Raw genomic sequence first — 24286 nt, forward strand, 5'->3', positions numbered from 1 at the left:
GCAGTCTCGTTTCTACGTGACGAGTAATTCCGGTAACTAGGACCCTGGGGTCACCCCTGCAAAAAAACGGAACTAGGAAGCATCCAAACTGAAGATAACGAGTGTAGCGGTTCAATGCAGTTCTGGACAAATTAGTTCTGAAACTTGCTGATGTTCACTGATGCGCTCAGACAGTATTTAGCTTCACATGCCAAGGAATACGGTATGCCGATACGACGATTGCTCTTTTGAAACACCAAAACGAACGAGAAGATGGAGGAACAGGAAAGGGATACTTTCCTCACTGTGCCCGAGTCCAAAGCTCTGTCGGTACGTTGCTAACATTAGCTATCACTATCAGTAGCAAACTGCTAACGTTGCGAAGCGAGCAGGGTAACGCGGCTAGCGAGCCATCCGCAGTTTTAGCTATATATGTCAAGCAAACTAGCTAGTTCATATGGCGCGTTATGTGCAGTTCTTGTCTTGTTTATTTGTTCAAATTGTTATTTTTTGTTTGCTAAAGTAGACTATGTCTAATGTAAATATTCCATAGTTTGTTAGCTGGCTATCTTATTTTGCTAGCTAGCTAGCTAGCCAGCAACACGGTATCTATTTATACTGTCAGTATATTCTGCAAAAATAACTGGCGACCAAGCTAGCGTATGTGTATCAGTCAGAAACTATGTTTGCCACACCTTGCCAGAGTGCACTTTTTTGTTTCGCACTTTGCATGTACTTGGCTACTAAAATTAACAATGTTCGCTATACCTATTCCCATCAGTCTCGTGCAACAACAACGGCCATCAAATATTAGCTATCTGATTCAGTAAATGTTACAGGGCAACTAGTGTTGATAGGTCTGGTAACCTGGCGCAGTTTAGGATGTACTAGTAAGGTGACGTACCTAGATATTTAGCTCCAAGTCCGTTTCATTGTCTGCTGTTGTGGTACACCGTCTGACACATACTACACTTCATCATTCAAAAGTATAGGATTTAGCCTACCATCTTCTAGACAATTTAAACCAAGTTAGTTGCTACTGTTCAGAATTATTTTGGATTTTGGTCAGTTGCTACTGTTCAGAATTATTTTGAAGTAACAATGCAGGCCATTTAATTTAAATATACTTAGCCCTGAATTAACAGACATGTCCCCTCATTTTCATATTTGTTTCCTTGGATTTCCAACCCCTCCCCTGCTCTCCTACACTTGATACAATAAACTACGGTCCTGATTCATTGCGGTCATTATAGATCCCACAGAACCTTTTCAAAAGTGGGGTTGCTAACCTAGTATCTTGATCTAATTCCCAAAAAAGTGACTCTTATCTGGCTGCGTAATCAGATCTTGTTGGTTGCACAATCCCCAGCCTGTCACTGCACATGAGAACTGATATCCCACATAACCCTTTTGGGACATCTGGAGACTTAGTAAAGGTAAAATAAAATAATAAATGAAATATGATGTTGCTTGAAGCAGTGCTGTCCCTTTTCCGCTTCCCAGAATCCAGCCGTCAGCACTGGTACACGACCCAAAGTGGCAGATGGGGGGCTGCGGCCTGTGGAGAAGAGAGGCCCCTACATCATGTCCAAGGCTCCCGCCATTCATCAAAAACTGCGTGAGTGCAGGGAAATGTGCACGTGGACTTCCCTGAAAGAAGCCAACCAGTCCCATTGTAAATGTGCTATCTCCTTAAACTAGTGGTCGCTAATCCTGCTCCTGGAGATCTACCATCCTGTAGGGTTTCATTTCAACCCTAATTTGGCTCACCTGGTTCAACTACGTTACACTACAGGAACTTATCAAACGCTCTCGTCCAGAGCGACTTGCACAACTTTTTACACAGCATTTGCATTGCATCCATTTACACAGCTGGATGTATGCTGAAGTTATGCAGGTAAAGTACCTTGCTCAAGGGTACAACGGCAGGTCCGGGAATCAAACCTGCAGCCTCTAGGTTACAAGACCCATTATACTTAGCATTACACTTATACTACACTGCCTGTCTATTAATGAGCAGCTCAACAAGATATCTATCTGTTGAAATAGGTGAGCTTTGTTAGGGTTGAAAAGTATAGACTAGGAAAATATGGACAGAATCACTGATGTCACCCATTGGCTCTCCATGGGCTTGGAGAAAAGGGTTTTGAAGCCCAGGAAATGTAGTTCATGGGCAACGCCATGTTGTTCAAATTGGAGCCAGAGACTGCGCGGTAGGGACATGAAGTCCAGTTGTCCACTAAGCGCATGAGATACAGTGACTTGGTAGTGATGCAAACCATCCCTGATTATCTACAAAATATTACCGTCTTGTTCAAATAGCCCAATAACTTAACAAATCGCCATATGGGGAGACGTTATCGCGACTAAATTTTCTTGTGGGGAAAAAATGATTGACTTTGTATTTTGACCGTATTGTTACCTGCGTTTTTGAAGCGAGCTCGGTTTTGGCCGCTCGGTGAAAACTTACAGCATGGTAGATTTCCAGGAACCGCTGCTGTGAACTGCCTCAACCAACCGCGATATGAAGGTATGCCTGCCTCGGGCACAAGTGGAAGACGCCAACTTTATTCTTAGCCGCCTATGGAAAGTTTGTTTCGCTTTCTGCTTTTGATGTCGACTCGTTTCGGTGTGCAGAGAAGCACAGGGAGATGGCCCGGAAGGTTCTGAAGAAGAAGGGGCTGATGTCCGGCGTGCCAGTGATGCAGCAGCCCAGACACGGCTCTAAGAGGTGAGGGGTTCAGGTAGGAACTGCATGGTGCTGCACTGACTGAAGGTTTCTCTTGGGATTCTTTTTTTTTCAGTTTAAGGAGGGAGCGACCATTACCTTAAATGGCTGTCTTAACTATCAAGAAACAGCACGTGCTGCCTTAAAAAACCTAGGTGCAAGGCTTTAAGTTAACAGCTGTGTTAAAATGTGAGAATGACAACAGTACGCTATCCAACTACTTTTCCAGCTAAATGTCGGACTGATTGTGAGATCAGTTAGACATTAAACTCCATTAAACCATCTCCATTAAACTCACCAAATTATACCTGGTGATATACTAAGGTTTTACAGTGGGCAATATGTAATATTTTACAACAGTGTTCTGTTGATTTATTCTTAGAAAATGTAGTTCCTCATTTGAATGACCTGTATAGAGACCTTTGATGTTTCCTTACAGCACATTACATGAAATTACAGATATTAGCTACATCATGAAAAGTGGACTATTCCTGCAGTAATTCCATTATTTTGACTGCTCTATTGCATCAAAAATGTTCCTTCCTGAGCTATACCTTTTTCTAGTAGCAGTGTTTGCATGAAGACATTGTTTTGAGGAAGAGAGACTGCACTATACACAGCCATCAAAAGCCACCATTTCATGCACCAGAACTCCATGTTCTTGATCGTTGAGAAGGCTAGTAGAATTCTATTTCACAATGAGCGCGTGAGAGAGAATCATGTACTCTTTGACACATTTCCATTACATTTCACAAAGATACAGAAGACAAATAAGGAAGTGGTTGTGTGTTTTTTTTTTTTTTAAGGAGAGTTACTTTCGCTTGTGAGCTGCTGGTTTTTACAAGCTTGAATCGGGTATGAAGTTCAACCAATGAGGGTTTTTTTTTTTTTTTTTTTTTTTAAATAAACAAACGGGGTGGCCTGGTTACAGTGTTTCTCTAATTGAGTTTGTTTAATAAGGAGATTTATTTGCCCTGTTATTAGGATTAGGGCTGTATCTCTGCTATGCAGCTGAGAAAACCCTGTGTTATCTCCCTTTTAAAAACATGCTGAAGAACGAAGGGTGAGAAGCGTTCATTTGTATCACCTGTCACACGGAGTGCTGAGCGCGTGGTTTATTAGACGACTAGCAGGTCCTCTGGACTGTCTCAGTGTCTGTCTGTATTCATTCCGTTATGCAGGGACTGATGGGTCTGACAAAAACATAGGATTAAAACAAAAGAAACTTTAATAATGCCAAACGAATGAAATGCAACATGCGTATTATGCAAATCAGTAAATGCGTAATTATTCTTTCCTACGGCAATTTGTAGGTCCACAAATAATTATTTAATACGCAGGAAAGGAAAACCGACCCTAGTAAGATGTTTTGATCTCAAATTAAAGCATTGATTTTTAGGCAACAATCAAGCACTCTTAATTCCTTATTAAGAGAATTAGATAAATCTTTTCACAGCCTGTGGAAAGGTCAGATTGAAATTGGAATTAAAGTGTTTTTTATTTGGCAAAGGATTGACATGAAGTGGGTTACTTAGAATGTCAGAGTTATCTGAAATTTTATTTTGCTGTTGGCCAGGAACGAAATTAGAAATAAACAGGCCCTTTCACGAACCAGACCAGCCTTGTTATCACTGTAATTGCTGTACAGAAGGTGGAGCACTTGAGAAAAACACATTATAAGACCATAGAAGTGCAAACAGATAAGTAATTTCTTATCATGGTGTCCTTTTTATTTTTCATTTTTTGGCTTTTGTTTAGTTTTAATGTGAATTTATTTTTGAAAGAATAGGTATTTTAGACTAAAATATATAAAGTTATGCCATTTTAGCTGTAGATTCTGGTCCATGAGAGATTATGGGAAAGTAAGAACGTGTTTTGGCTTTCACTTCACGTTATATGCTGCCTGTGTACAGCAACATTTAGGCTGAAGTGGTCAAACGGGCTAATGTTGTTTTGCTGAAGTGAATTTGGCCACGCTTCCAGGTTAAATTCCAAACTGCCATTTCACCCTGTAGCATTCTGCTGCCAGATGATGATTGAAGCTTAGTGGGGCTGGGCCTGATTGCTGCTTGTACAGGAGACCTCATGGGAAAAACAGGCTTTTTTCCTGGTGAAATTGTTTGTCGGTTCGCCAAAACGAGGTGGTCTTTCCTTTTGACCATGTCGAATAGTCAGACCCCATTATCGTCGCGCTTCAGGACAATGTAGTTTGGATGACGTTTTAAAACAAGGTCCTGACTCACTTTGGCCATCAAAGCTCTTGTGGCATTTATCACAAAGAGTAACAGGATTCCATGAGGTCCAAACCAGATTCCTAATCTGATCATCCCCGCCTTTATTGGCATAATGGATCCCTCCTTCTCCACCTCAGTCAACATGTGTCGAGGGCTCTGGTGCATAAAATGGCTGCCGTGCATCGTTCTGGTGGGTGCTCTTCGTCGGTGGCAGTTGGCTGTTTACTGAAAGGTGCACTGTGGTGCTAGACTGAGAGGAAAGGTGCTTTTATTAACGCGGCCCCCTTTATAATGACACAGCTTGTCTTCTTTCTCCAGAAGTGTGAAGTTTAATAAGGGCTACGCCGCTCTGAGTCAGCACTCTGAGGATACCCTGGTGTCGCTGGACTCGGACAGGTGAGAGCAGCTCGACTCCACGCAGACCGCCAACATCGCACGTTGTCTTTAGCACTACGTCGATCTCAAGAACTTGATGACAAGAACTAATGACATATGGTTAAATCTGAGATTATCTTTGGGCTTTTATTTATTTGTTTATTTATTTATAGGGCTACTGTGCTTTGTGTCCATTGGTGCAAACAAATTGTGCTGGTAATTGTGGTTTTAATCCCTGACCCCCTTGTCCCCCCCCCTACAGTGATGTTGAGCTGGAGTCTCAGTATTCCTCTGGCTATTCCTCAGCTGAGGTGAGTCCTGTGAACTTGGTGTGTACACCGACGCAGCGCAATTCTGTAGCAGGAGCGAGCTAGTCCTTACGGGTTTTTAAAACAAATTGGCTGTAAGATGTTATCGAAGGTGGATCTCCAAAGAAATCTGTGAACCATCATACGTGCAGCATACAGATGACGTCCACCCTCAGGGGAACTACAGCGCTGTGTACACAAAATGGCTGTGCTCCCTGAATACATTTGACAGCGATGTGTACAGCGCCAGACTTTGGACTCAGTGAAGCACTAGCCTCTTCTTGCGTTCATTTAGTACTTGGAGACACATTGAGGGAGCAGTGCTCTCTTTTTCAGGAGTGCCGAGTTTACAGACAAAACACAATAAACATGTACTTTTTAGCCAACACAGAATCAAAACAATCAATATGCGTTAGTCTAAATATAAGAAAGGTAATGCAACGTTAACTGAAACATTCACAAATAAATGAATTTAAGTTTTTCGTTAAATCAGATTCCTGAAAAGACTAATATTAAAGCATTGAGTTTTAGCGACTGTTGCTGTTTATTCTTAGTGTACGGAGCACAGTATCTAAGGGGAGTCTTCCCTAATTCTGTATGAATTGCAGGCGTCCAGAGCCGCAACAGGTCCTGAGAACGAGTCTGATAGAGTTCAGCTCTCTCAGTGAATAAGGCTGTGGAGATAGGATGGAAGTTTATGGCAAATTGCCTAGTAGATGAACATGAGCCAATGCTGCTTCCTTCTCACATAATAAGAAGGCCCACCCACTTTTTTTTAAATACACAATGCAGTGATGGGTATTACTGTATATGCGTCACCTGTTATAAATCTTGCCAACCGTTTCTCTCAAACCAACGCCCTTTGGGACTTTTTTAATTTATTATCAAACGCAAAGCCTACCAACAGAACACTCATCTCTTGTCTGTTTAATTGATTTTGGGTGGCATTAGCCAAAAGGAGCAGCCGTGTGCGCTAACCAGGAAATCACATTTGCAAAAAACGACCAAACGGCGTGTTCCCGGAGCGCACGCTCCACGTTCGACCTCTGACCCTGTTTCTCCTCCGGTGCAGGTGCACCCCGACCTCAGCCGGCAGCTCCTGAAAGACGGCTACCGCCTGGACGAGATCCCCGACGACGAGGACCTGGACCTGATCCCCCCGAAAGCCATGGGCTCCTCCCCGTGCTGCTGCATGGACGTCCCCGCCTGCTGCGTGCAGTGAGCCCCGCCCTCCCCCCCTAACTCCCCGCCTTCCCGTCCCGCGCCGCCTCGCCCTCCCACTCCCCCCCCCCCCCCCCCCCCGAGCGGTGTCTCCCTCTGTTACGGCGGGGCGGACGGGCGGCCCAAATCACCCCCACCCGCCGCCGCGCACCGCCACCGCACCAGCCCCTCCCCCGGCCTGCGGCGCGTTTACCCGTCTCTTACCTTCTAGAACCGCCGCGGAGAGACCAAAGCGACTCGGAGCCCTGCCCCGCTGCCCGGAGAGCAGCGCCGTTACTCAGTCACTTTAGGGCCCGGCCCGCTTAGAGCAAAGCGAACGGGCGGACGGGACGGAGAAGCGCTCTGACTGGGTCACATTGAGGTGCCTCGCGTGTCCATCCCCTTGTGCTGTACTGCTAGCGTCTGAGTGCGCCGCCGCTCGCGCTCCCCTATAGTCAGGACACGCGTTCGTAAAATACGACTCTGCAGCGTTGAAAAGCGTGCGGAGGAAAGGACTGCGCCGTGCCAGGCTTATACGACCCTCTGCAGCCGCCGTTTCTTTATGTGCAGTTTTAGTCATTGGCTTTGTCGTACCTCAGAGGAAGGTGGGATCTCATCCCGCCAGCACTTAAATACCGCTTGGATTTTGGCTTTAAAGTGAACCGTTAAAGGTGGTGCATTTGTAGTGAAGTGAAGGAGTGCTCCTGAGTGGTTTATGCTGATGAGATGTCAGGTTAGGGGTTGTTGGCTTCTGAAATAGTGTGAAGCCTTTAAGTGCGAGAGAAAGACTGTCCCCGCTTTGAGGGGCCTGTAAAACCAAGGTCGCGTTTATTGGCGAGGGTTAATGGAGCCGTTTGTGAGGAATGAGGGCTCTGCTCAGAGCTTTTTGTGTCTTAGAGCACCCCGTAGAACAGTGGTGTCTAGGCTATGGTTCAGGAGACCCCGTAGAACAGTGGTGTCTAGGCTATGGTTCAGGAGACCCCTTAGAACAGTGGTGTCTAGGCTATGGTTCAGGGCACCCTAGAACAGTGGTGTCTAGGCTATGGTTCAGGAGACCCCTTAGAACAGTGGTGTCTAGGCTATGGTTCAGGAGACCCCTTAGAACAGTGGTGTCTAGGCTATGGTTCAGGAGACCCCTTAGAACAGTGGTGTCTAGGCTGTGGTTCAGGAGACCCCTTAGAACAGTGGTGTCTAGGCTATGGTTCAGGAGACCTCATAGGACAGTGGTGTCTAGGCTATGGTTCAGGACACCTCATAGAACAGTGGTGTCTAGGCTATGGTTCAGGACACCTCATAGAACAGTGGTGTCTAGGCTATGGTTCAGGACACCTCATAGAACAGTGGTGTCTAGGCTATGGTTCAGGACACCTCATAGAACAGTGGTGTCTAGGCTATGGTTCAGGACACCTCATAGAACAGTGGTGTCTAGGCTGTGGTTCAGGACACCTCATAGAACAGTGGTGTCTAGGCTATGGTTCATACTTTCATAGTCATGAGAGTGGTTGTAGTGAACCGAGTAATGCGCATGGATAAAATAACTTGCATGTGTTTTTTTTTTTTTTTTTTTGCAGTCCATAAGTTACATTGCACATGCAGTTCTCTAGATGTTTAAAAACGTTTGAATTGGGATGTGTTTTAAGAGGGCCATTGGTTTGGGAAGTTTGGGAACCGTTACCATAGAGTTTATCCTGTGTTCCACCAAGGGAGAACTGCAGGTCTGAGACAGTCCCTGAAGCCAAAGGCTCGGAGCAGAACGGGAGGGTAATCTGTCCCTGTTCGATGGCCTCAGGAGTTCCGTGGCTTCTCAAGGAAGTGTTACATTAGCGAAGACATCTTACACTAAAGAGAATCTTTACAGAACGGATGTCTCTATATGTGTGGATTCGATTATTCTGTTTGTTTTGCATTCCTTTCGGAATGTGCGACGCTAAGCCTGCAGGGGGCGCCGCGTCTCCGAGAGCGCAGGGGAATTTCTGTTGCGCGCAAACGCTTTCCCGTAAACGCGGGACGGGCTGCATTCCCTGGGTTTGGGAAGGATTCTGCAAATGCCTGAGGCCCGAAGGGCTTTCCTGACAACAAACGCAAACATTTGTACCTCCTCGTACCAGGGGGCCCCCCTGGCTGTTAGTAATGCAGCTCGTACTTGTTTAGCTGCATGTATAGATTCATTCAGTGTTAAGTTGCCCAACGCAGTTGTTTCACCGCGAGGCTGCGCGGAAGGCGCCAGTGGTCGGACAACTTCTGAACAATTTCAGTTTGCAGCTTTGTGACGGGGGGGGTGGCCAGTTCCAGAAATGACTGTAATTGATTAGTCCCCCCTCACCCCCCCCCTCCCCCCCAAAAAGACTGTGTGTGGCTGTACTGTGCTAAGGAGTGTCTTTTTAAAGTCTCCAATTGAAGACTTTGTGTGTTTATGCTAGCGTTTTTTTCCTCTCCTGTTAAATATGTGAATATTTTACTGGTCTCACGGTGCAGTCGGCTGCCTGCCCACTCTTGCCTGTACTATGCAACTAATGAGACAATCTATTTCTTTACATGACGCACGTTACTAGTTTGACAGATACTAAAGTGTTACAGAGTGCTGAACGCAATAACTTGAACTGTTCTTTTTATGTTACAGAAACACTAATCTTTGTATATTTAATTATTGTATATTGTTTTGCTATCACGAATAAAGTTTTATGTGGAAAGTTATTGTTTTTCGACATCCTTATTTAAATTTCCATCCATGTAATTTGCATAAAAACAATAGTTCAGCACCATACTCATCGATGGAAGGTACAGTTTTAGGGTTCTGATTTGTGCCAATTTGCTCAGAGAGCTGTTATTGATGTGTTTCATGTTGTTTTGGGTATATTTATTTATATAGGCCTATATAGGACTCAATCAGGAAATTGAAAAATTAATAAAAAATCAAAGTGGACCTTGAGAAATGTCATTCACTTTAAGGGGATGAAGATCTGAAAGTGGGGGATTAAACTGAAGTTTTAAACCAAGAATAGGTAACCCTGGTCCTGGAGTGCAAGAGATCCTCATTGGTCCAAAGCTATAACTACATAACTGGATTCATACTAATTAGTCTGATTTAACGGATGCAGACGACCATGTGCTGGAGGTACTCAGCATTGCACCATTCTGAATATTCACGCTCGGGCTTTAAACCATGCATCAAAATCTTGGAGCCAGCTGATGTTTTGACATAAACCGACTACGTTAGCTCCGATTTTGCTCAGGTTTTACCCGGATGTGGCTCTGAAGTGCAAAACACAAAAATAAAAAGAAAACGCAAAAACAAAAACTTTCGGCCCTGAGGTGCAGATTCAACATATAAAAACAAAAAGGAGTGGTCCTGAGGTGCAGATGCAACACACAAAGACAAAAAGGAGTGGTCCAGTGCAAAACATTTGCACATCAGGGCTGTTCCTTTTTGTTTTTCTTTGTTGCATCTGTACCTCACGGTTGCTTGTTTTTGTTTGTTCGTGTTTTGCACTTCTGGACCACTCCTTTTTGTTTTTGTATGTTGCATCTGCACCTCAGGGCCGAACGTTTTTGTTTTTGCGTTTTCTTTTTGTTTTTGTGTTTTGCACTTCAGAGCCACCGTACCTGGCTCTGTCCTAGTCGACTAGAAAACTTTAACTTTGCAACCAAATGCAGCCTGATTTTCACCTGAACGCCTGGATACCATTTCTACCTAACCAGGGGTCTAGATTCGGGCTTTTGTTCACTGGGCAGAAACGTCACTGGCACCCAAGAACAGGGTTGTCTGTCCCTATTCTAAACCTTCTTCCATGCTTCCACCCAGCTTTCTCTTTAAAATAGTTCAACTTCTCCCCACTAGGGGGAATAATCGAGCCATATCAATTTACAGTTGAGACCGAAAATAATTAATATATATTTATACGTTTTGCTAATATTAACAAAGAGATATTCAAAAGATAATTCTCACATTCTTATCGTAAACCTTGGACATTTTAATTGAATACATTTTGACTTGGTCTTTTGTCCATTAATTAATCTTCACAGTTTTAACGAATGTCCATGTAATTATGATGTAGGCAAAGCATGTGTCGTCAATAATAATAATAATAAGAGGAAGAAGGTTACATAAAGCATAAACATACTAGTGGAATCAACTCATTTCTAGCTGTGAAATATATATTTTTATGTGTTCATACTGCATTTAATTCAAAGTTTGAATTGTTTAATCGTAAAATGAATTTGAAATAAGTATACATATTTATAATAAATATATGCTGTTCGGTTAATAGGTCAGATTAACTATTAACTTTAGCTTTTGGTTTTGATACACAAATGTAGGTTATATTATTTTGCAACATCGCTTGCAGATATGGATACAAACATTTTCGTATCAGAGGAGTTACTAGTGGATTTATTCGCTAGCCTAGCGCTGAAAAGTAAACATGCACTAGGCTACTGTATCGCTTGTGTATCAAATAAATAGGCAACCTTTGCCCACACGGATTTATAGGATGTATGATAATACATACATAATGCATGTTGTTTATGCTATTTACAGATCACAGATTAAGCTAATAGCATTTCAATAACAATAATAGTAAATCATTATTAGCTATTATTGTAATAATTAATTCGTTGCAGTCCTCTTATTCCTCATTTTCTTCCTCTTGGTATTATAATTATTATTATTAATAATAATAATAATAATAATAATAATACTAATAATAATAATAATAATAATAATTCTCATTATTGTTATTATTATTATTATTATTATTAGAATTGGAATCATTTTCATCCCTATAGCATGCTGAATTGTGTTCGTTAACTTTAAGCTGACTAGTTGTGCTTCTGTATTGAAATGATGAAATAATGATGAAAATTATTGCACATTATTTTTACATACAATTTTTACACATTAATTTACTAATCATAATAGACAATGTAAAATGCACCTTAATTTTTCTTTGCACTGCAAGAAATTAAGTTGGTTTCAAATCCCAGTCCCTGGATTTTTAAGAATAATGGTAAGATTGAGAATAATAAAAATAAGGTGAACTGCACTGTACTGCACTGTAATTACAATCGCGGCGGTGTGATTCGATACAGATTCGAATACATGCTGTAATTATTCAACCAGTGAGTACAGCAGGACGGGAATTCTGGAACTTGTTGCTGTCACGGGGCGGGCCTTGTAGATGTTGTGTGCTTAGTCGGGGGTGTAACACAGGGGGAGGAAAATCGGGTAAAGGAGTGGGAGCCCCGACGCGAGGCGCTCCGAGAGATGAGGTTGCCTTTTTTCCCTTCTGATCTTCCTCTTTTTTATTACTAAATAACAGATTGAAGTTTCGCTTCAGAGCCACGCGGACACTGCGTTTCTGCTTGAGGAAGAATTTAAAGCTCTTGGAGTGAATGCACGCTTTCCTGGTTTGTTTGTTTGTGACCGAGAGTGTCAGCAAAGAGGGAAAAGAAGGTTAACCTGGGAAGAAGGGATGGTGGACAATTCTGGTAGCAGCAAGGCACAAATGGTGAGTTTCGTCCCCCTGTTTGGCGCTGTGCCCCAGCTCGTGAATGAGCTACGCTTCTGCGTGACACAATTATGTTGCATTCGTCACTTCACTTGTGATAAGGAACTGCATCAAAGGAAAACCTCCAAAGTATATTTGTAGATGCTTAAAACGTGTTTCCAAAACTATTTTCCTAATCGTAGAAACAACATCGTTTGACGTATGTACACCATGCCTCCACGTTGATGCCCGAATACTGTACACGTTTGCGTTTCCGAAGGGATACCAACGAACAAAATGTAGCAAGCGACTTTATTTTTAAGTGGTGATCTCGTCCATTAAACAAACTAAGGCGTCGGGCAAATCAGTTTGAGCGAGTTGGCTTGTTATTTGGACCAATGTTAGGGTTAGAGGCTTGCTTGCTACAGTAGGCTATTTAGCTATTTCATTCATTCGTGTTTTCTGGAACCGCGCCATATGCATGTAGCCTACTCCTCCAACTAATAGCTGCAGTAAATTCTTTGATCAAACTTTTTTTGCATGTGTTTAAAAAGACGGATCCTTTCGTGTTACTGTTCTTTCACTGCTATACTCACGTGTTTTAAAAATAGTAACATCCAGCTCTGAAAATGAGTACTCTTATTTCTAGTTTCTATAATGAAGTAGTTTCCCTGTGCGGCGGTCGACTAGAAAAAGGGGTATTTTGAAATGCAACCACGATGACTATTCGGTAATTATTGTGACACTTTGGAGCGAGTCTTCCTAGCCTACAAATTACAGTGAATGACAAAATAAAATGTGGCTTGTTGCAGCATTGATGTGGTTGTTAAAAATATTTAGATATTTCCCAAAATAGAAAACGACTTTAAATTGTAAAGCTGTTGGTTTTAAACCGTGAAAATGTAGTTCATAATCCGCAGATCATGGATACCAGGCGATTCTGATCAATAGCAAATTTAGTTTTGAGAGAAAAGGTTACTTTTTTTACTTGTCCTTTGAGATTAATCACGTGTTCTATTTTTTATTTTAAATAATTTATACACTCATTTCTTATTGTGTGTTTTTTTTGTTTTGTTTAGAGATAGGCCTACAATTTTATCCCTTCCAGTGGATCGTCTTTCAGGCCTTGTGTTCAAACAGCTGTTTGCAAAATACGACTTTCAGTCTTCTTTGCCTTAGTGAACGAATTTGTTTCTTGAGTCAGCTCCCTTGTCGAAATCCTATCACTGTCTCACACCCTGTCTGACTCCCCGCAAAAGCCCATTTCTAGATAAATGCGTAATTTAAAAATGTTTTTGGGGAGTCAATGCACTTAAAACGTGAAAGAAACTCCTTAATTGGATATGCTTAAAGTGGGTGGATTCAGGATTACCCACAAACGAACTGTAGCCTCCTAGCAGTTTAGAATCATCTAGATGTTAAATTCGTTTTGAGTGTGTACAATATTGGCATCCAAAACCACTTTCGGTCTTTTTATTTTGACAGATGAGCAAGACTGAATTATTTGTACAGGACTGGTTATCTTTCAGTGCTGTGCAATTCAGCCTGTATCCATTTTCTCCTGTCTATTTCCACACTAGTCTTGCGTTACATCTTAGTTGTAGCCTTGGGCTGTATATACGTACGTAGCACATCCATGTAAGTCATTTAGCATTTTATGTATTGAATCGGTGTGTGGAGTTGATGGTTTCTGACTTGCTGTGTTCCCTCCCCAGCCGAGCCTGTCCCAGGAGGGTGGCCTGGGAGGCGGGATTCCCCAGGGAGTTTCGGCGGGAGTGAAGCTGGAGGCCGTGATGGAGCAGCTCCAGAGGCAGCAGCAGGCCCGCCTGGAGATGGAGAGGAAGGAGCGGCACCTGCGCGAGGCGCGCATCATGTACAGCCAGCAGGTGGCGGCCCAACAGGCCATCCTGGCCGCCGCCCGGGCCTCGGGGGCCCCGCTGGGGGCCGGATTTCTGGGCAAGGCCCTGGGCGTGGCGGCTGGCGGAGGAGGCGGGCCCCTGGCCAGGGCGACCAATCAGAGCAGCGTGGATTCCGAACGCGAGGACGAGGAGGACAGGGGCCGGGACTCTGAGGAAGAGGAGGACGAGGGGGAAGAGCGGATGATGATGGAGGGAGAGGAGGGCAGCGAGGAGGACGAGGAAGGAGGGGGAGAAGGAGGAGTAGGTGGGGGGGGACTGGAGTACCTCCGCAAACAGACCCTGGCGCTACAGCAGGGCGTGGCGCGCCTGCCCCACCGCCCCTTCCTGCCCTTTTCCTCCGCCTCGTCGGGCCCCGCCCCCCCGCGGGCCCCCTCGCCGCCCGTCAGAGTGAAGCAGGAGCCGAAGGAGGAGGAGGAGGAGAACCGGTCCCCCGCGGGACACCCCTCCTCCTCGTCCCCCAACGGGCAGGCGGACTGGAGCTACGACGAGTCGTTCAAACAGGTGAGGTCACCCCCGGCGGACGCCCGCCGCCGGACGCGATGTTCAGACGGCGCCGGCGGCGTCAGCGGCTGCGTCCTTCGCCGCGCGTCGTGTTGTAACATTTATTGAACGTTTTCTCGAGCTCTCCTGTTTGTACGTGAACTTTAAACTTTATAACTCAGATAAGTGCTGCAAGAGTTAATTTGCAGTGTTGTTTTTCTTCTTCTTCTTTTTCTATTTTCTGCAATCGAGTCAGCCTTATTTGGTTTCCCTGTTTTGCAAAGTGGCGGTGTGGCTACACAACGAATTTATTTTTCCCCAAGGACATTTGATTCCAGCTTATCTAATGAGAGGGAAGATTTGTTATGTAACGTCCATATAAATGGAAACTGTAATATCACACACACACACACACGGCTCTCAGATAGCAGCTGGCAGGAGCGAAGGCTCTCCACATTCACTCCCTCACGTTCCAGGGCTGTCTGTTTCTTTTTTAAAAGTGCGATCGTTTACCTGCTGCTACTGCTGGATGCTAAGCGCTGATCTTCAGCAGAGGGCACGCGTACGCGCGGTGCGCTACGCTTTTAAAACCGCGCGTGGAGCTGTCACTTTGCTTTCTGCGCTTAAAAAAAGAAAAGAAAAAAAGTTGGAAAGGCTTCCTGGCCGCCGGCCAGAGCAGGGAGCTACGCGCTCGGCTCTCTCGCTTTTCTCTCGTCCGCCTCCCCTCCCGGCTTTTTTTGGGTAAACTGGGGGGGGAGCGGGGTGCGGGGGGGGGGTTGCGACCGTGGGCTCTGGCGCGGGTCCAGACGGCGGGGCGCGGGCGGGCGCGGGCGGGGCGGAGCGACGGCGGAGAGAGGAGTCGCGAGGGAGAGAGAGAAGTTCCCACGCTGCAGCGCCCCGCCGGTCCGAGCGAAGCCGCGTCGGCTCGTTGCCAAGCGCACGTTGCCAAGCGCACGTTTGGCTGAAGATGAATGGCGCACCGCCCCCCCCTCGCGTGTAGGTACACATGAGTAGTGGCGATGCAGCCCACCGATACTGGGGAGTTTCTCGGCACTCTGTGGGTCGGTCCCTACCAAAGGCACAGACTTCTGGGCTGTCCCTCTCATGTGTCGAAAGGTGGTTGTGGGAAATTTCCTGTCGTCTCACTTTGAGAGGTTTGGTCTAGACCTTCGTGTGAAATTTCTGGTTGGGTTTGCGTGCAGGTGGAGGTTGACGCGAGGGGGGGGGGGGTGGTGGTCTGGGAGAGCGGGGAAGAGGGACACCTCGACGGTCCCGTTGGGGGCGGAGCCAGACCGCGGAGCCGTATCGCAAACAAACCGACATGGACGGCGGGTGGGGCTTTATCTTCAAACTGAAACATGACTGTGGTAAAAATATCTCAGGGGCCCAGATCTGCAGGCACCAGGCGATCTTCAGCAGGGGGGGGGGGATTGGGGATGGTATCTCCTGCGTGTCTCCGCTGAGGGGGGGCGGGGTGTGTGCGGGGGAGAGAGGGAGGGGGTAGGTATTGTGTAAGGAGGATCTGTCTCCCTTTTTTATTTCCTTCCCTTTATCTCTCCTTTCATTCTGTCAGCTCTTCAGTATTTAATGACGCTGATCTCTTGTCGCAGTTTCGGGTTGCGCTGTTAAGGGGGGGGGGGGGGGGGAGGAAGGGGGGCCCGGGGGCTGTTTTGATGACATTGTCGACACAAGAGGCAGAGAAGAAGGGCAACAGATGCCACAAATGTCATTCTCAAATGGGGGTTGGAGAGGACTGTGTGTGTGTGTGTGTGCGTGTGCGTGTGTGTGTATATGCATGTATATGTGTGCGTGTGTGTGCGTGTGTGCCTGCGTGCACGTGTTTGCGTGCATACATGTGTGCGTGATGTGTGTGTGTGTGTCGGTCTTTATGCGTGCGATGTGTATTTTTGTTTGTGTGACACGGGGTAATTAAAGTTAAATGTTACCAAATGGCTCTTTACGTCAGGAGTTATGACTGTTGCAATGCTGACACAAAGTATCAAATGAGTTACAGGGAAAATGACAGTCACGGGAGGTTTGAGAATCTTCATGTGAGGTTTGAGATTCTAGCGAAGTGCTAAATTTATGAATTTGCTGACATTTGCAGATAAATGAGCACTAGAACAGAAAATGGCTGCTGTCTGCCTGGTGTTCCATTGTATTTATAAAAGTTTTGTTTCCCTCCAAAATCAAAATAGCAAGAAATTCTTTTTTAAATTGTAGAATTTAAAAAAAGCATGGCCAAGAGTTGGAATGTAGGCCTATATGAATTAAAAACAAAAGTTTCGAAATGTTGCTTCTCCGCCACCATGAAAGCGCACGTGTGACGGAACACTGGAAGCAGTGAACAGGGGGAGGGGCCAGGAGTTTTTTTTTTTTTTTTTTTTGTCATTGATGTATGTCTGCTGACCTTGCCTGTGCCCTAAACAGCAGAGTAAATAATTGTCGAACAAGGGAGTGGACAAGGGACCCCACTGGAGGGATTGTCAGGGAGGTCGTGAAGCGACGGGGAGGCCCCCTCTCTCCGGGCCGGTCCCGCGGTGGGACGGGAAGGCCGGCCGACCCCTGTAATCCCCCCCACCCCCCCACCCTCCGTCCCCTGGGTCCCCTCCCCTGGCCACGCTCCGCCTCGCCCCCCACCCCCCCTCGCAGCACGCTAATCCCAGCGTGATTAATGGGGTTTTAATCACGCGCGGTGGACGGCGGCCCGCGCGGGCGTCTGGCTCGGTAATGGCCGCCGCGCGCTCGGGAGCCCCCGTCGAGAGAGAGAGAGAGAGAGAGAGAGAGCGAGGGTGGGAGGGGGGTCTTTGTCGCGAGGTAAACAGGTGGAAGAAGGGCTCAGTTTGAGCTGGAGGGAGCGGGAGACCACGGCCGGCTCTTTATTTTTAATCTCGCCCGGGGTCCGCGGACAAAAGGCGCTATATTGAGGCGCGATAATGGGCGCAGGCCCGGCTGGCATTTCGCCATTGTTCCTCGCGGAGTGTCGCCTTTCCTGCAGATGTGCCGTTTTACTGGCTGCGGAGGAACCCGGTGGGGGGGGGGGTGGCGGGGGGGCGGGGATCGGGCTCTTGCCGCTTCATTAAGCTGAAACCCCGGTGCGGCGCATGAATTAGGGCCCATTTGTCGAACGCTGTTGCATAATTTAGTTGTCGCCCGGCAACACGTCGGCGACGGACCCGGGAAGGACGCGGAGGAACTGCGCAGCTGCGGCAGCTCAGTGGGTATTATGTAAGCCTTTAAAAGAGGGAATTATTCGTCTTGTTTTTTTAAAGTTTTTTTTTTTTTTTTTTTTTTTTTTTAAAGCAGCGATTGTTACTACGGTGGTGCTCCGAGGAGCTGGCTGCCCGCCATGGCGCAACATGAATGTGTGGAAACGGTTTCGTATGACTCATTTTCTGTTGTCGTCTCCTTTGTGTGGAGTGGGTGAAGTACCTGGCCCTGTGAGGGTGACGTGAAAGAGTCATCGGTTACTAAGCTAGAAGCAATTCACACCTCTGAACAGCATTCACCTGTCACTGTGATGGTTTATGGTATTCCTCATAATACTAATAATAGGAAGAATATGATGATGAATAAGAAGGAAAAGAAGTAGAAATAACAATTAATAAGTTATATGGAACTTTTCAAAACCGGGTTACAAGTGATTGTTACTACATTTGTGTTTTGCATTTAGAGTGTTTATTTAATTGAGGCGGACATATATTAACATGGATCCATTGTTTAAAGCAATGATCTGATGCCTGTCATGATGATCATTATCTATGAAGTTGAAGCTAATTTCCACCGCTGTTCCCTAAAAAAAATGGTTTCTATAGTACGTGCAGTTCCCTTGGCTGGCTCCCGGGTTGATCCACAAGGCTACTAGTGGATTCCTGTTTGGGAGAGTAGAAATTTCCCTAACAGGAGTCAGGTTGTGGTGTGCGGTGGCAGGAACAGCTTGGAATACAATCTTTTGCATTCGAAGCCTTCCTGGTTTTGAAGGCTTTGTAACTGTCACGATCACACTCATTTTCTTTCAGCGCAACAAGAACTTTTCACAAAAAATAACTAGAATATTAAACCTAAGAGTTACCTATTAAACCTAACATTATTTTTAATTTGGTGGACAGGTACATTTTACGTAGCACTTCATTCTTCCAAGAAGTCAGCAGAATGGTCTTATCAAGGGTGACGTACATTTTTACCAATTACGTACAGCTGGATATTCACTGAAGCCATTTTGGCGAAGTGCAACAGCTGTGTCCCAGTAACCTTTGGCTGTAGGCATGCCTCCTTACTCTGCGCTACTGCTGATCCAATTAAAGAGCTGTTAAGAAAGAGAGCAGCCATTTTTGTTTTGCTCCTGCGTCAAGTCATCGAGACTTTTAATATGCAGCTAACCTATTTCGGCTTGGTTTCTGATTTAGCGTTCCAGCACACGTTTTAAAAGCTGTTTCTGTGGGGATAAATGTAACTTGTGTTTATTTTAGCACAGAGATAGTGGTTCAAATTCTTGGTTTTGCTAACGTGATGTATAAGTTCATTTAACGCAGGCAATTTTTTAAACAGGCTCTGGGGCCCGTGTTCATGCAGTAGATATGCGGTAGATAAACACAGAGATAGTGGTCAAATTCTTGGTTTTGCTAACGTGATGTAAAAGTTCATTTAACACAGGCAATTTTTTAAACAGGCTCTGGGGTCCATGTTCATGCAGTAGATATGCATGCTGTGCTCTGGTGGGATTTTGCCTGTGTGTGGCTAAACGGTTTGTGGGCCTTGGCTTTGGCTCGTTAACAGCAAGCCCCTGCTAGCGTGCTTTGAGGGGGGTGGGTTGGTGTGGGGGGGGGGGGTGTGTGGAGTTTTCCTGACGGAGAACTTTCCGATGGCATTCCCACAAAAGAGAGATGGATCTTTTTGAATCGTTTTCGCCGTGTGGGGTGTGTTTACGCGCCGTCGGGATGGAAACAAGGCGAGCCTTGCGCAAGAGACTCGTCTTTTGCGGGCCCCGGTTGCGCGCAGAAAGGCGGAGCGCGGTCGCAAATTGGCGTAATCTGCATAACCTGCAAAGGCGACGCAGTTGCGCGCGAGCGCGAGCCTGCTCGTGGGTGTTCTTGTGCGGTCTTGCCTCCTGCTGCAAACCGAGGCCCAAACAATTGTGAAAGATCTGTAAACCGGGAATTAGAGGTGTCTAATTCAGCTCGGGAAGGGGGCCTGTGTGTGTGTGTGTGTGTGCACGTGTGTGTGTGTGTGTGTGTGTGCTGTAGGTGTGTGTGTGTGTGTGTGTGTGTGTGTGGTGTGTGTGTGTGGTGTGTGTGTGTGTGTGTGTGTGTGTGCGTGTGCGTGTGCGCGTGTGTGTGCGTGTGGGCGCGTGTGTGTGTGCGTATAGGTGCGTGTGTGTGTGTGTAGGTGTGTGCGTGTGCGTGTGTGTGTGTGTGTGTGTGTGTGGGGTGGGGGGGTGTGGGGGGGGTGTAGACGGAGGAATTGGTGGTGGAGGTTGAGGAGGGGGGGTCTAGGTTACAGTGCCCCACCCAAAGGAAACATTCCAGACAGAATTAAAGAGTTAACTCTTTGGATTGCTAGCTTTCCCCACCAGGGACTCCGAACAGGAGACAGGAGGGAGTGCCCACCCTTCAGTCCCCCTGCAGTTTGCGGTCCTTGAATTCATTAGGCTGAATGTCACAGGGGCCATATAAAAGGCAGAAAGGAGGACAAAAAGAGGACGTGTGTTGGGGGGGGGAGGTGTTGAGGAGACACTTTCATTTAGCTCGCCTCCTTTTTCGGCTGACCCAAGGTGGCCAAACCCCCCGACCCACATCTGCTCCGTGTTTGGCTTCCCAAGGTGTCTGAGTCTTAAAAAAAGAAAGAAAGAAAATAAAGCAGGGCACTGTTTATGTTGGCTGCTTCAGTGAAGAGTCCACTCTAGCCTTTCACTCCAAAATGGACTCTCTCTATGTGCTGTTTAACATAGCGTGGAGATCAATGCAGACCACTAGAATTGAGAAAATTCAAAAAAATGAGGAAGAAGCTGTTAACCAACATAGTACTGCTTTCTGTTTACCTCCTGAAAATGAGTGGGGTTTTTTTTTTTTTAGCTGTTCCTTTTCACAGGATGTACCAGTTTTTTTTTTGGACGGGGAAGAGGGTGGGTTGTGTTGTAGCCACTAGATCAGCTAAGGATTGGTGGGAATAGGCTAATATAGGCTAATGCTCCCTAGAGTTCTCTGAATCATCTGTGATCTCTGTGGTAATCTGATCAGTCAGCAGTTTACCAACCGTCCCACCCCCCACCCCCGCACACACACACCCCCCACACAGGTGAAACTGACCCCTCCCAATCAACCGAATGGCCTTGGATGATTGGACTGATGAAACCACACCCACACGTGAAACCATTTTTCACCACACACAATGCGTACAGCTGTGCAAATTGGCTCCTTTGCTTGCTGTATTTGCTTAAACACAGGTTGGCATGGTTAATCTAAAAATATAGGGTCTATTATTGGGGGTAAACCAGTCGTTAAAATAAGCTAAAGGAGAGCAATACTTTTGTAGCACACAGAACAATTATGAGCAGTTTCCATCTGTGGGCATTTTGAATTAGCAGGAACCTTCTTTGGAAAGTTCTTTTCAGAAGAACTCACTTTATGACTGAAATGTAATTTTGTACAGTGAAGTGATGCTTCAGTTAAAACACAGCCAACACAGCAATCAAGAAACAGCCCTGCATCTAAATAGCTGCCGTATGTCTGAGCTGGCTGTTCTATTTCTGCTACTGGAAAGCGTAGATTGCTTTCTTGTCTCGGTGTTCCACCGATGTTTATTTCTGTAATTTTCCATATTGTTTGCCTCCGCCCTTTAACCAACCCTGGTCTGTAGTCGAGTTGTGCGTTGGCAAGGAGGCTGTCATTGCATTGGCCAATATTTAACATGGGTTGGAAACAACTAGTCTTCACTTTGTGTGCAAATAGGCTACGGTCGCTGGTTTGCTGCTGTGGCTGACCACCCAGCTAGGAGGGCGTCACGGCAGTGCTCCCTCACGAAGTTTCACTGAAAGCCATTGCTCTACCTCTCTCTCTCTCTCAGCTAGTTTTTTTTTTTCCAAGTTCTATGGTGGTCTGCTGATTCTCGGAACTCCTTGTGGAAGGTGCCTTTTGAAGGGACAGGTCTTATCTTGAAGTCAGACACGAGACTTTGTATCATCTTTCCTTAAGTTAGGTGGTTAAATTTACAGTCAGATCGTTACGAATTAAGTAACTGAGAATTATACAGTAGTTTGGTTCAGGTCAAGTAATTTGGACGAGAGTCTTTCTATGAGTGCTGATAACCATAGAACAGCATTAGAACTTTAGTAGAACTGTTGTATAAAAGCAATATCATATGAGAGGGCATACAAATATACTGTATATCAGGACAGCTGTGATTCAGTCAAAGATAATGTGTAACAGTACCTAGAGTAGCCTTGGGTGCTGTTAGATTGTCCATCAAAATTAACTATTGTAATAGCCATTATAATATTTTTTTGTTTATTTTTGTTGTGAGAGGGGGCCTTGTTTTTTCCCCACTAAAAATATTCCGATCTGGTGCTCAGCTCTCAGGGGTTAAAGTTTTGTCAAAGCCGTTTTTTTTTTCTTCTTTTGTTGTGTCTGTTGCCGTGTAACATGTCTGTATTATCCTAATGCAGGTCACAGACGGCGATAGGCCTTCGCCGTCAGGACGTACGGCAGCGGGTAGCAGCAGGGTGCATCCGTAGCGAAAAGCGCACGTACGCGAGGAGCGAAAGGCATCGCGCTATTGTTAGCGCAGATGCTAAGCTGGCTCAGCTCCAGGACGGTGGCGGGGGGCTAAGAGGTGCGCGCTGACCCGCCGTGTCAGAACCTCCCGCTCGCTGAAACCCCGCCGGCGTCGGGGCCGCCACGACCCGCCGTCTGGCGCCCCGCCGAGGGGCCCCCGCGAGAGTCGCCCGCCCGCCAGGGTCAGGGCCTGCTCCAGTTCAGCTCCCGCAGTTCAGGAAATTAACTGAAATTCAATTCGTGAATGAGGCTCTATTAGGAAATTTTCTATTAGGAAAGTTATTTCTGGAATGAATTTAAAATGGAGTTGTTCCAGACTCCATGCTCCTAGTAGCCTAAATCTGCTAGTAGAATAATGCTACAGGCCACTTCCCAGTCTCTTGTGCGAGAGGCTCTTGAGGGAAGAGCTTGTATGCCGGCACCCTCTTATCATCCTGCCTGTTAGCATTAGCTACTTCCCTTTGGATGTGTTTGTGAGTTTGATTGCTCATGTTGGGTAGCATGTATGTCTGTATTTGCTGTGTATCTCTCTACCTGTCGGTCTTTGGGTCATCTTTAGCTGCAGTGCTTGCGGTGGTGTGATGGAAGGCAGCTTCGCCCGGGATTTTGTTAGCCTTGAGATTATCGTCTGCCCTAGAAAATGCTTTGACGCAGGTGTCACCTGGGCGAGCGGTGTTGCGTAATCTTTCAGACAAATGATGGCAATGTTGACTTTCGTGTGCGGAATGGTTTTCTTGGTGACAGTTCCACTCAACTGCCCATTTTTTTCTCTCAGATTAACAACGTAGGCCCTGCATTGCTGTACATGAAGGTATTTATGATTCCATGGTGCATTCCAAATTTTAAAAAGAGAAAAAAAGAGCTTTTGCCCATAAACTCAGGTGCATCTTTTGAACAGCCTACAGTGCAGAATTGACTATTCTTGACAATGTTAATTGTTTTGAATAACTGATAAGAAAAAATAGTTTTTCGGGAGGGAGATCATGAGGTTCTGTCACCTGGACCTGTATTCGATATTGAAGATGTAGAGCGTAAGCACAAAATTGCGTTAATCCGCTCTCAGGGTTAGACAACGTGCCTGGACCCCAGATCTCTGCTTGAAGAAGCACGTCTGTCAGCGCCTGAGTGTGTGTGTGTGTGTGAGTGAACGTGTGAGTCGGAGGGTGTGTGTAAAATACTTCCAGAGTATGGGGGGAGAAAAGGAAGATCATTATGTATGGGAGGGGGATGGAGGAATGGTGGGTGGGCGTTCTCTACGCACGATTGTTTGAATGCACGCTTGTTCACTACCGTCTTTTATATTTTTTTCTTCCAGAGTGCTTGGACTGAGGTCAAAATTGATGTTTTTAATGATGTTTCAAAAAAATGAAACCGTTCATAAGGACTGAGATTGTGTACAGTGCTGCGTTTGGGGTGAATTGAGATGCAGGTCTTTCAACAACCCCCCAGAACTGCGGCCAGTGCTCTGTTGCACAGGTCTTACCCACAGTCGGCTACAGAAAAGATGTGGCTATTTAGCTACATTTAGCTACATTTAGCGGTGTGAATTGTTTTAGGGGTTAATACGTTCTCGCTGGTTACGCGGGTCGAGCGCTGGCACACGTTGGAGAGAGACGCTTGAATTGAGCTGTATCTGTGTAACCGACCCCCTCCATCCAATCCCAAAAGATCTTATCCAGATGTTTTGATGAGTCGGACAGGATGGGTTGCCTTTCAGCTCGGTCGGTGGGAGTTTAGCGTGGTCCCCTTGAGGGACTAAGCGAGGGGGGGGGGTGCAGGGGGGGAATCTGTGTGTAACACTCTTTCCA

At 46.0% G+C, this 24286-nt stretch overlaps 2 protein-coding genes across 2 annotated transcripts in view; both read left to right on the forward strand.

The window, feature by feature from the left end:
- The first annotated feature begins 13 nt into the window (after window positions 1–13).
- On the forward strand, window positions 14–9518 carry fam219b (family with sequence similarity 219 member B). Its single transcript, XM_064336067.1, has 6 exons — window positions 14–309; window positions 1483–1597; window positions 2617–2710; window positions 5260–5337; window positions 5579–5627; window positions 6697–9518. Exons 1-6 carry the CDS (start codon window positions 253–255, stop codon window positions 6844–6846), a joined length of 543 nt encoding a protein of 180 aa, XP_064192137.1. The 5' UTR covers window positions 14–252; the 3' UTR covers window positions 6847–9518.
- Window positions 9519–11881: 2363 nt separating this feature from the next.
- si:dkey-205h23.1 (AT-rich interactive domain-containing protein 3B) overlaps window positions 11882–24286 on the forward strand; it is a 55615-nt gene continuing 43210 nt past the window's right edge. The window contains exons 1-2 of the mRNA XM_064336070.1: window positions 11882–12331; window positions 14026–14730. Of these exons, the coding sequence (XP_064192140.1) occupies window positions 12296–12331; window positions 14026–14730 (741 nt within the window). The 5' untranslated portion in view covers window positions 11882–12295. The remainder of the gene's footprint in view (window positions 12332–14025; window positions 14731–24286) is intronic.

The sequence above is a fragment of the Anguilla rostrata genome, chromosome 5, assembly GCF_018555375.3.
Source record: "Anguilla rostrata isolate EN2019 chromosome 5, ASM1855537v3, whole genome shotgun sequence".
Lineage (NCBI taxonomy): Eukaryota > Metazoa > Chordata > Actinopteri > Anguilliformes > Anguillidae > Anguilla > Anguilla rostrata.